Source organism: Trichosurus vulpecula, chromosome 2 (assembly GCF_011100635.1).
Source record: "Trichosurus vulpecula isolate mTriVul1 chromosome 2, mTriVul1.pri, whole genome shotgun sequence".
NCBI lineage: Eukaryota > Metazoa > Chordata > Mammalia > Diprotodontia > Phalangeridae > Trichosurus > Trichosurus vulpecula.
In genome coordinates, this window is record NC_050574.1 from 71754852 (window position 1) to 71767390 (window position 12539).

The 12539-nt window shown below is 51.9% G+C and overlaps 1 protein-coding gene across 1 annotated transcript in view; it reads right to left on the reverse strand.

Moving 5' to 3' along the window:
• Positions 1 to 12539, reverse strand: part of KCNQ4 (potassium voltage-gated channel subfamily Q member 4) — a 74241-nt gene that overhangs the window by 10936 nt on the left and 50766 nt on the right. Inside the window, exons 8-9 of the mRNA XM_036744635.1 lie at positions 11976 to 12064; positions 9507 to 9668 (exon numbers count right to left, since the gene is read on the reverse strand). Of these exons, the coding sequence (XP_036600530.1) occupies positions 9507 to 9668; positions 11976 to 12064 (251 nt within the window). The remainder of the gene's footprint in view (positions 1 to 9506; positions 9669 to 11975; positions 12065 to 12539) is intronic.

Consider the following 12539-nt stretch of genomic DNA (forward strand, 5'->3'; position numbering starts at 1 on the left):
AGAGCCTGAATTCAGATCAAAGATATTTTTTCTTTACTTCCTTAATTTTTATGGGGTTTTTTGGTCTGTGTTTTCTTTCAGAGAATGACTTATATGGAAATGTGTTTTGCATGACTATATAATCTATGTCAAATTGCTTGCTTTCTCAGTAAGGGGGTGGGAGGGAAGGAAGGGAGAGAATTTGGAACTCAAAATTTGAAAAAAAAGAATGTTAAAATTGTTTCTACATGTAATTGGAAAAAGTAAAATATGAAATAAGGGGGGGGAAAGGAACAGGAGGGAGGGGCATGTGTATGTGTGGAGTTCTCCCCCTACTGAAAAAAAAAGAAAATATATAGTGTTTCCTGTTGGGTATGGCCAAGGTCTCTGGTATACTGCCCATCATGCACATGTATGTGTTCACCTGTGTGAGTATGTATGATGCTTATGGGTGTGTATATACATAATACACACACACACATTATATATATATATATATATATATATATGCACTTGTGTATACCTGGATGTTCAAATATCTGTTTCTATGTATAGGTGAGTATGTGTGTGTCTAAATTATGCAAATGTATGTGTGTGATATATAGCTTGTACTTCGGGACCTCCATTCTGTCTTTTTATTAAACTACTCCATAACGGAATGGAGATCAAAGATTCTGCGTGGCCCCAGAGGGCAGAAGCAGAACGAGATGGACATGACAGAAAGGAAGATTTAGGGAAAACATCTCGACAGACAGAGTTGTCCCAAAGTAGCCCTAGCTGCCTCGGGCACCAGTGAGTCTCCATCTCAGGATGAACTCAAGCAAAAGATAGATGACCACTTGTCAAGTACAGGTATTAGATGGTCATCGAGGTCCCTTCCAGCTCCAAGACCCCATGATTCTGACCCTGACCTGTGGATTTTAAAGACACCTCAATAGCCTCATTCAGGCTGCCCAGACCTGGATGGGTGGAGGCTACAGTGCCAGAGCAGACAAACCTTAGCAGGAGGAGGTGGGAGGCCAAGAGGAGAGCTGTCTGCCTCCCAGTCTCCTGTCCTGGAGGAAGGCCTGGAGAATGGGGCACAGACACAGAACTTATAACACAGAGAGAATGTTAAAGACATTGACAGACTGGAAGCTCTGGGAAGGCAGGAACCATTTCATTTTGTCTTTGCATCCCCAGTGCTTGGCACTGCCTGGCACACAGAAGGCACATAATAAATGTTTGTTGACCAATTGATCTGGGACATACATGTGAACTATTCTTAAGATGGAATTTCTAGATTTTCCTTCTTTGCTTCATCATTAAAGAAAAGAAAATTAACTTTATTATGTATTTGGTGCTTCAATCAAAGGTAGGCATTGGGAGGGGACCCATCTTGGACCTCAGGCAAATTGGGAGCAGCATTTTCTCTGAGGACCCCTGAATAGTGTGGGGTTTGGAGCTTTCCAAAGAAGGTATCTGTCTTGAGTCAGGCAGAATCTACTTCCAGGGCACCTAGCGCATGAGGGAGGGTGAGTGCCTTTGCATTCTCCTGGCTCCAGAGATATGGACCACACCCCCTGAATCCCCTAAGGTGCTTTGGTGTCAGGAAGAGGGAGCAAAAATACTGGGGTTCCCTCTGCTGGGTTTTCTGTGTTCCCCCCAAAGGACCAAGAGAACAACAACTATCTTGTCTGGAACACTTGAAGTAACCCCACTGCACAAAACCTATTTTCTAGGCATTGGCTGCTCTGTGACTTGTTGGAATAAAAAACTCAGTGTCCAAAAAACCGGATGCCTGGCTGCCACCACCTGGCTGTTTTTGTAGGTCTGGTCTACACAAGCACGTCCCAGCTCCCACAACGAGCTTGTTCCTCCTTCTCCCAGAAAGCTGCCCCATGGCTTAGGAGGGAAGAAGACGGGCTATAACATTTAGAGTTGGAAGGGACGCTTGAAGTCATCTTCTAATCCGGTGTCTTATTTTACAGATGAGGAAACTGAGGCTGGTAGGAAGTGGCAGAGCCCCGCACCAGACACCTCATCCCGTGCCCTTCCGAACACAGCCCCAAGGCACCCCCTCCACACACGCATACTTCCAGGGCGCCCTGCACCAAGTGTACTGTGAAAGCTGGCCTGATGTCACGCCAAGGTCAAGGTCAGTTGGAGGATTAGGGTCAAACAGCAGGGACTCTGGGAAGTAGACCTGAGGGGTGGGGCTAATTAGGCTCCCCTCTGGGCCATTCCTGGGCATGTGGGAGGGCAGGGAAAGGCACTGGTTTCAGGGGCAGGGGTCGGGAGAAGAAAGAGGTTCCCCCATCTTCTAAATCCCATGCCTGGAGCCATGGTACAGAGGGCTAGATGGGGTATGAGAGGCAAAGACTGAAACCAGGGGCACCTTCGAAAAGGCAGCCGGGATGAGCAGGGACATCCCTGGAGCCAGGAGCAGGTAGGGGTCCCTGGACTTGTGGACCTTTTAAAAGGGACTCCAGGGAACAGGCAGAGGGAAGGAGACACATGGGGGCATCTAACTCATCCCAACCAGCATGCTCAGCCAGGTCCCCCAAATTACTCCAGAACATCCCCTGAGCCTGGGGGGAAAGTTTGGGAGCTGGTGCATGCCTCAAACTTCTATTAGTTCTGCTAGTCTTATAAGGTCTGCCACATGCTGACAAGCAGCCCCCTCCCCTCCTGCCCGACCACCCATGCTCTAGGGACAGAGGAGACTCATCTCCTCACTTGGGCTGAAGGGCACAGGGGATGTTGGAGCTTAGCTTCTCCCAGAGCTGGGAGGTGGAGTTCTAAGCAGAGATTAGGAGAATCTAGAACCCAGGTTCTCAAAATCTCAAAACCTAGAAACCCATAATGGGCCATGCTGATATTAGGAGAGCCAGGATGTCAAAGTCCCAAAGCCTGGAACCCTATAGGTAATGTTGCCATAGGGAGAACCTAAAACCCACTAAAACAAAGTCCAAGAGCTTAGAACTTTGTGAATCATGCTGAGATTAAGAGAATATAGGGACCTCAAAACTTCAGAATCTAGAACCTTAGATGCCATGCTTCATTCTTGGGCTGCTGTTTCTGCTTGATTCTGAGGTGCCAGCCTAGCCATCACCCTTGGAGAGGTACAGGGCACGGGACAGAGGCCTAACGCAGGAGGATTCCACCCTCCAAGCATTTAGTATGGGTGTCTCTCACTTTTCAGAAAACATACAGGTTGTAAAAATGGGGGGAAAGAGAAATACTGTAAGAGAAAATGGACAGCCCACCTGACTAACTTGGGGCTAACCCCTAAATTATTTTACATGTGCCCTTGTTGGAAGGCCTTCATTTCCCTATTTGGAGTGATTTCAAAGGTCATTTCTGGCTCTACCTACCAGACTCTCCCTCTTAGACCTTAGCCCCATTCTCCAAAAAGCATTATGGGACAGATGCACTTCCTTCAGCTAGGGGATGGTCCTTGTCCACCTAGGTTTGTTTCACCAGGATTATGATTTGCTTAGAGCAAGGTCTGTCTGCAAAGGGAAAATGGTGGGGAAAGGGAGGGGGAGGGAAGGGGGAAGGATTGGGAGAGGAGCAGCAGCAGAAAGGAGTGTTTGCTCAAGGGAAGTAATTCTCTTGGTACGTAGAAAGTTTGCTGCAGCCTTCCTGGTGCACCACAGTGTTGGGAGGTCAGGTATTAGCGTCTCTAGACTGGTCCAAGATGAAGCCTTGGTCCATTAGAATCGAGGAAGGCAAAAAAAGGGATAGGATTCCCTCTCCTTCATGTGGGTCCAGGTGATTCCAGACTGAGGTCTTTTAGTTTCTAAGTGAAGCTGAGGCCCAGCTCTGGGCTCTGCTGAGCACTCCCTCCCCAATCACTGATTCAGCCCCATTTACAGTGGGAACAAATCTAGGAATCCTAGTCTCCAAGAACATCAGAACTAGAAGGACCCTTAGAGATCAGCCCCTTCAAACCTCAATTTGCAGAGCAGAACAATGGGTCCAAGAGAGTGGAAGGACCTTGCTCAGTAGGTCAGGGGCAGAACTGGCCTTGAACCCACACCTCTGGGCTTCCCATTCAGGGCTCTTTCCCATTATGAATATCATAAGATCATAGGCTTTAGAACTGGAAGAGGCCTTGGAGACCAGCTACCACAACCTCTTTGACAGAAGAAGAAAATGAGTCTCAGAGATGTTAATTTGTTCAGAGTCACACATTGAAGTCAGTGGTAGTGCCAGTACTAGAACCCAGGTCCTTTGGATCTTACTGTCATGTTCTTTCCAGTAGGTCATTATGCCTGGGAGAAATCCTATAGGGCTAGCAGGAGGCTTTGGGGGGGGGGTCCCTGTGCACTCCTGTTTCTGAAGCCATGGAATATCCAGCTACAGATGTGCCATCACGATGCAGAGTGGAAACGTGCCCACCGGCCCCTGCCCCTGCTCCAGGAGCCACAATACAGGCTGTTCCCCATGGTGCCACCAGGCATGCCGGGCCAGGGAAAGAGGGGCAGGCGGCATGCACCCCATGCCCTGTTCATAGGCTCCCCGGCTCCCATGCTCCCATCTGGGCAGGAGGCCGGGGACAGGAGGCAGGCCAGGCGCCGGTACCTCGGTCTCCAGCTGGCGTGGATCCGAAAGAAACTCCGTTTATTACTAAACATTTGGCTGGAAAGTTGAGAATGAGACAGGAGTAGAGAGAGGTTAGTGGGGGTGGGCAAGCAAAGGTCATGTGTGGGCACGGCCCCAGCCTGGAGTTGGTGATCCCTGAAGGAGGAGCCTTAATGTCCGGGGGCCTAAGTGTCTGCCACTCTGGCCAAAGAAGGGATGGACCCACAGGCTGCCAGGTGCAAGGGAAGATCCACATGTGCAGCCTATGCCCAGCCACCAGGCAGGATCTGATCAGCCCTTAGAGGAGCAAAGGGCCAGGAAGCTGATCTGGGCTCTCCTCCCCTGGACCAAGCCCTGGGACCTCTGCTTCCCTGATCCATCCTGAAGAAGCCAGAAACTCTCCTTTGGAAGGGCCCTTACTTCCATGCCCACAGTGGCATGTGGAAGGTTGGCACCTGCAGACAGACGCTCTTATACCCCTGCCCCCATTGTCTAGCCTAGAGCCCGGCACATGAAAGTTTGTTGATGTATTGATAAATTAAATGTCAGGAGCTCAGAGCCAGGCCCAAATGTCACCTTCTGTTCTGATGGTAGGGGGAGGTAGATGGATGGGTCCTTTTCACTGAACTCTCAGACCGGTGATCACCAAATAATAATAGTTACCATTTATAAAGCACCTACTATGTGCCAGGCACTATGCTAAGTGCTTTCCAATGCCCACGGGCGCTAGGCTGCCCCGGACTGTTCTCACCTAGCCCCATTACAGCGCCATGCCTCCTTCTCAACTCCAGAAGGGTGGACAGACACACACAGAGACACAGACACACAGATGGGCATAGGATCTTATGGGAGCCACATCCAAGGGCCCCCTCTCAGTGCTTCCAGCTTGGGATGGGCACCGGGGCTTAATTACCCTTTCTGCCAGTAGGGGGTTGTTTCTAAGTGACTTTGGAATCCAGGTTGGGAAGCCAAGATCCCTTGGGATGGCCAAGAGGACTCCAGGTGCCTCCAGGCCTTGCTTCATGGCACTCCAGCTGGCCAGTGCTACCTATCTGGTCCCTGGGTCCCCAGGCAGAGGCCTGGCTCTGGTGTGGCCATTCTTAAGCTGTGGGAAAGACATAGCTGTGGAGATAGGAATTGGGGGAGAGGTGCCTGTGGTATCCTCTGCTAGGAGGTCCTGGAATAATTTCTCAACTCTCCCTTTGACCCTAACAATATCGCCTATTTCCTATTCTGCTTCTCCTAACCAGTTTCCAGCCCTGCAGCCCTTCAAAGGTGTCTGGCTATGCACAACTCAGCCTGAGCCAGACCTGTTTGACCCTGGGGCAGGGAAGTGAGGCAGGCCCTGATAGTTCCCCAAGAGGGCCCAGGCTTGAGGAGCCTTTCTTCCAGGGGTAAGGTTGAGGGGCTGGGGCCAAGGGAGGGGAAGTGGAATTCTGCCAGGTATATGTCAGGCCCAATACGCCCACATAGCAGCTATGGGGACAGATGGGCAGAAACTTCCCCAGAGATGGACATGGGTTTTCCCCACTGCAGCTCTTGTTCCCATGGCCCAGTTCTTTCCTCCAGACTGAGCAGAAACTGAAGAGTGGCCAAGAGGTGGGAGGGGATACCCTTCAGATCCATAATCCTCAGCTCAGGTCCCAGCCCTTCCATATCTGGGGGCTCTCATGTACCCAAATCCCAGATTCCTCACATAGTCTGTTCCAATAACCACATCATAAGCCTGCCTGAATCCTCCGCTCCTGGTTCCTCCAAATCCCTAATCCCCACTCCCCATCCAGGGTTCCTCGTAGTTTCATTTTAGGTACCACCCATTTCCCCATCCTGGGTTCCCCTGAGTCATCCTTGCCGCCATAGAAGGGAGCTTCTTAGGTAAGAAGAGAGAAGGGTTAACTACTCCTGGTGATTCCCAGGGGACTAGCTGAGCTCCCGGTGTCCTACATAGAAGCAGAAAACCAAGCCTGGAACAATCCATTTTATTCATTCAAAAGGGGTGAGCCCCACCATTCCCTCCTTCTTTCCCCCCATTCTCTGCCCCACTGGTGCCTACCCAGGGAAGGGACAGCAGAGGTACTCCCTCCCTACCTAGTCCTGCCTCCAACCCCCAGCATACCCAACCCTGCAGCATTCTGCCAACCCCTCGGGAGGGAAAGGCCCAGGGAGGGTAAGCAATTTCCTCAAGGACACACAGCAGCTGATGGAAAAAGACTATCCAGAGTACCCCCCATGACTCCTCTCCTTCCTGCCTCACACCAGTGTCCCTTTGTCCCCTATCAGGTTTAAAACCAGGAAGCTCCGGGCCTCTGGGAGGCGGATCCTGATGGACATTTGCAAGGGGGTTCAGGAAGTGAGGATGAGTGTTAAGAAGAAACAGTAAGACAGAGACGAAAGAGAAATGGAGGAGGGGGTGAAGGTAATGTATGAGATGATGTTTGGTTTCATGGAGTCTGTGATGGGGAAGCACAGAGGCAAGGTTCCCCTCCCCTACACGTGCCCTCCTCCCGGCTAACATTCGTTCCCTATGTATCTGTAGCAGAAGTTTTGCCTCTTTGAAGATGCAAAAAAAAAAAATGTTGAAGGGAAGACAAACATCCCTTTGGCTCAGGGCCCCAAAGATATAGTGGGGGGACGAGGGAGGAAGGAGGGGCCACTCCTACTCCAGCCCCGACAGAGACCTCTGGCTCAGATGGGAAAATCCTGCACCTGGGGCTGAGGGCAGAGGGGGAAAGGAAGGGGGACAGCTTCCAAACCAAACCCTCCATGGGACTGCAGTAAGTCCTGAACACAAACACAGAAAAAGGGGATTTCTTGGCCCCAGATCTCAGTTCTGGGAGGCAAAGGCTCACCCCGCATCCATACAGCCTCATACTCACCCCTCAAGGACACAGCTGAGGGGGTCAAGGTCACAGGTGCTCTATGGGGAGGGGCTAGTGGGAGTGAGGAAGAGGGGTGCTGTCCCAAGCCTTCAAATGCCTCCATCAAAGATTAGAGAACCTAAGCTTTGAAAGCTTATCAGAGAGCACATGACCTAAAGCTTGAAAGGAACTTAGTGAATAATTAGCTCAATTCTCTCATTTTACAGAAGTCTGAGGCTCAGAGAGGGGGAGATCTAGTGGTCTGAGGTGAGGACTGAGCAAAGCCAGGGCTCCTGACTCCCAGGCCACGGCTCTCTCTACTCCACCGTCTGCCCTTCACTTTGCAGAAGGGCAAATTGGAATTCAGAGAAGAGAAGGGACATCAGGGTCCTGGATCTAGAGCTAGAAGGGAACCCAGAAGCCATATAGTCCACCCCCTGCCATTTTACAGAAAATGAAAGTCAGACCCATGGAAGTTAAGTGGTAACAAGATTTTAAAAAAACCATCAGAGGCAGGATTTGCACCCAGGTCCTCTGGCTCTAGCATTCAGTGCCCTTTCTCCTGTACCATTTTTCTTTTTTTTTTCTTTCTTTCTTTCTTTTTTTTTTTTTTTTTGTTGCTGAGGCAATCAGGGTTAAATGACTTGCCCAGGGTCATAGAGCTAGTTCATGTCCGAGGCTGAATTTGAACTCAGGTCCTCCTGACTTCAGGGCCAGTTCTCTATCCACTTTGCCCCCTCCAGTACCACTTTTCAAAACTCGAACCCAGTTCTCCAGGTCAGTAGGTCAGAGTTCATTCTTCAATATCTATTCCATCAACAGCACCACAGGTATAGCAGAGCACGTCCCCCTTCCTCCCCCCACACACCCTAGAGGATGAGGGCTTGGCGGGCATCATGAGCAGCGCCATCCCTCATCTGTCAAATGAAGATTACCTGAGCCGTAAGCACCTGTGGCCAGCGGCCTCCTCCTCTCTCCAACTTCCCAGGAGGAATGGGAGGGGGGATTCAGGGAGGGAGCGAGAGAAGGGGTCAGAGGTGGGGAGAGAGAGAAAGAGAGAGAGAGAGAGAGAGAGAGAGAGAGAGAGAGAGAGAGAGAGAGAGATGACAATGGCGTGAGTGGTGAGGCAGGTGGTGGAAGAGTCATGGGGGACGAGGAGACAATGTCAGGGGTTTTCTCCAGGACAGGCCCCAAGTGGGTGAGCCCTTCTTGGTCATTAAGCACTCCCACCTGGTACAACGTCCTGCCACAGAAACACAGACTGGAAGGGCTCTTAGATAGCCCCTAACCCATACAGATGCCCATAGAGAGAGGAAGCAGGCCCAGAGAGGGGGAAATCATTTGCCTAAAGTGGCCATTACCGAGAAGGAGGGCTGGGCACTTGAGGGCTCTCCGTCACTGGAGGAAACTCCTTGTTTCACGAAGGAGGAAAATGAGATGTGTAGACTTGAAGTGGTTTGCCCAAGACCCAGTTATTACCCAGCTGACCAGGATTCAGAGCCAGACCTTCCCTCACCCGACTCCAACCAAGACTGGCCCTCTTGCAGGTACCTAGTGCTTTGCAAACCTCATAACACTAGATAAGTGTAAATTATTATCATTATGTCTGCAAGACCAGCTGCTAGAGGATAGACTAGGGGGAGCTCCTACCTGATATTCAAACAGAGGCTCAGGTTGGGGCTGGACTAGGGGGACCTCTCCCAGCTCTGAGACCCTGTGAGTCCTCTGACTCCAATTCTATCACTTTTGTCAAGGCACCCTGCCCCTGGCCAAGCCGGAACCCCAGTCACCACCCGCCTCCCACCCTGATCCTGGGCACCCAGCTCTCCCTTCACCGAGGCTGGATCCTACTCCTTCATCACCAGGCACACCCCAGGAGGTGCCAGGGACCTGGGTCCTGTGCCACCCCCTCTGATGCCCATCCACCTTACCTGACGGGGAGGCTGGCACATGCCTGCTGGAGAAGAGGCGCTGCTGGGAGCATGGCCAGAGAGAACCTATGCCCAGCAAGGAGAGCAAGCCAGAGGAAGAGAAGGAGAGTGAGAGAGGACAAGGAGGAGAGGAGAAGAGGAGGAGCCGGCCCTGTCAAGGGGCCCCTACCTTTCCCCAGGGCAATAGGAAGCACTGCCCGGCCGGTGGCAGGTGGCGAAGGTCTGATAGCGGGAAGGTGCTCCAGTGGGCGCGGGTGGCCTCCGCACCTCCACGGGCCACAGGCCCCCATTACGGGCCCGCCGCACGTGCTCAAATAATATTACCAGTTCTCTGTGGGGCAAGGGGGAGGCAGATACAAAACGGGAGAAGTTACTGGAGTGGGAGGAGGCAGAGGCAGATTCTGGCCTTTTCTCTCTTCCAGGAGCCTGGAGCAAAAGGGCCATTTCTCCCTCCTCCCCACTCTCTAGAGTTGGGTTGACTCACTTGTGGCCCTGGCTACCAGCACAGTCTCTGGGAGGCCCATCTGCCCACCATCCTGACAAGCTCCAGGATCCTGGGCCCCACAAGAGACTAGAATAAGGGAGCTCTCCAGCTCTGGCCCCCACCTCCTTTGTAAGTCCTCTTGGTCTGGTTTGTTTGGGAATTCCTCACTTTTATATTTGTATCCCCAGCATAATGCCTGACACGTAGTGAGCTCTTAATAAATGCTGGCTAACAGACTGAATGATTGGACTGGTTGATTAAGGTTAAATCTTTCCAGAAGCTAAGGGCAATTCTAAAGGAACTAAGGGGTGATCACTGCATGGGCTAAGAGCTAATCCCTCCAGGAATTAAGGGGTGATCCCTCCAGAACTAGGGAGTTGTCCCCTAGAAACTAAAGGTTTATCATCACTCCAGGAGCTAACGGGTTAACTCCTCAGATACTGAGGTGTCCAGGGGTCCTCTGTTCAGGTAGGAGCTAAGGGGTGGTTCTGTCCTTGCTGGGCCACGCCCCCTCTTCCCCCCATCCCACTCCCACCCTGGCCAGGCTAAGAGATCATCCTAGCAGGAGCTCTGCGGTCGAGTGAAGTGGTTCACCCAAGGTCACACAAGCTAAGGTCATAGCTTTTTCTTACCATCCCACCCAATAGTGACCACTGACCCCAGGCCCCCCCAAATGCTGAATTTCCCATTAAAGCCTCCCCCTCACTAGCCCCCAGTGAGCCCCTAGCCTGGGGAAGTGTCCCTCACTGGCCCCAAAAAACCTGTCCCACTTAGGGGCAGGCAGGGGATAAAGGGGTAGCCTCTCAGGAGAGAGGGGAGGAACATGGCAGCAGACAGAGAGAACGCCCCCTCCAGCCTTTCTTCTCTCCTCTTATCTTTTCTCTTGCTTCCTTTCAGAGCGGCCCCACTAGGGAGGCTTCAGGGAAGCAGGAAGGGAGGGGGAAACCAGGTGTGGAGGAGGCGGGGACTCAGCAGCTGGTCATCCACCAAGGAGCTGAGGAGCTAAGTAGGCGGAAAAGCGGTGAGCAGGATGGGGGTGAGGGAAGGGGGGGGGATCGCTGAGCTCAGCATCCTCCCCCTAATAGCTCTGTACCCATGGGACTGAGTGATGCCCCGGGGGCACAGGCTCCATCCTGGGGCCCCTGGGATGGGCAGCTCCCCCCCACCCCGGGGCACTTCCTGCCACCTTGGCTGTGCTATTAATAACCACCCCCTCCAAACTGTCCACCATAGTGGACACAGGTTAACCCCTCAGCAGCTGGAGGCATCCCCTCCCCCCAATGCTGCCCACCAAATGTAGATGTGGGCTGGTCGCCGGTAGCAGCCCAGACAATCTCTGAGTCTCTCTCGCCCAGGGTACCAAACTGACACGGACTTCTATTAACATGCAGGTTTCCTGTTCTCGAGTCCCCTGGAACCAGCTTAGACTGGCACATGCCCCTTGGCCTCTCCTCCCCCCCCCCATGACTAGGCTAGAGAGAGCCTCTGGCACTGCCCCTTTCACTTGCCATGACAGATGAGAGCTGATTTGCTTAAGCGACAGATCCAGAATTGCTAGGCATCCCAGAGCTGCCGATGTGGGCAACACTCAGGCAGAGGGGGGCTCTGGATCTACCCGGCCCAGTGCCAGTGTTCTCTCATTCCCCCGGGGGGGTCCCTGACTCAGAAAGCAGCCAGGTATGGTCAAGGAGACACTCGGGAGCAGGGGATTATAGATTCCTGCTGAATAACACTAATATTAATAATTTTATCAACAATAATAAATTTCTCTTCTAAGGCATTTTAAGGTTTACAAAACCTGACTATCCTTGCAACAACACTGTGAAGAGAGTATAAAAACTATCAATTATCCTCATCTTATAGATGGGGAAATCGAGGCTCACATCTCACAATCCACCACTTGGTAGCCTGACCCCACAACCCACTGGCCACTGTGTATTTTCCTCCACTCCCTAGTAGGTCTGGTCCCTGACTGCCCCTCCCCCCACCCCATTCTGAGATCCCTGGTCCCTGCCCCACCACCCCACACCTCATAATCCTAGACTAAGACCCAAGCATCTTTTAGGCAGCTGGTGCCCAGAACCTGGTAGATGCCCATCTCCCACTAACCCAACACCTCCCCTTCCCGCCAAGGTGTGCCCCAGAGGCACCTACCTGAAAGATGGTAGGATACTGTCATAGTAGTACCAGGTGGCTGTCAGGTAGGCTCGGCTCGTGTCAGTGGAGTAGAGACGCCAGGCAGCCTGATGGGAACAAGGCATTCATCACACCTCCTCCCTACCCACCTTGCTCACTTCAGTCCCTTGATTCGAATTGAAGCATCGGACCTGAAGTCAGGAGACCTGGGGTCAAGTCCCACTTCCAGCACCTAGGCAAAGGAACCTTGGGACAATGACTTCCTTTCTCTGGGCCTCAGTTTCCTCCTTTGTAAAATGGTGGGGCTTGAATAAAGGAGGTGAGATGGTATAGTGGAAGAATGCTAGATCTGGACCTTAGTTCAAAACTTGACTCTGCCACTTACTTCTTGGGCGACTTTGGGGAATTAATCTAACCTCTATCGGCCTTGTTTCTTAATCTGCAAAATGGGGGAAGGATGGACTATATGACCTCTAAAATCTCTTTCAACTCTAAATCTACTGTCTTCTAATCTCTAAATTCTTGCTCTAAATCCAATCTGAGTCTAGCCAAACCATCGTATGCTTCTTGCAGTGGTCAGGC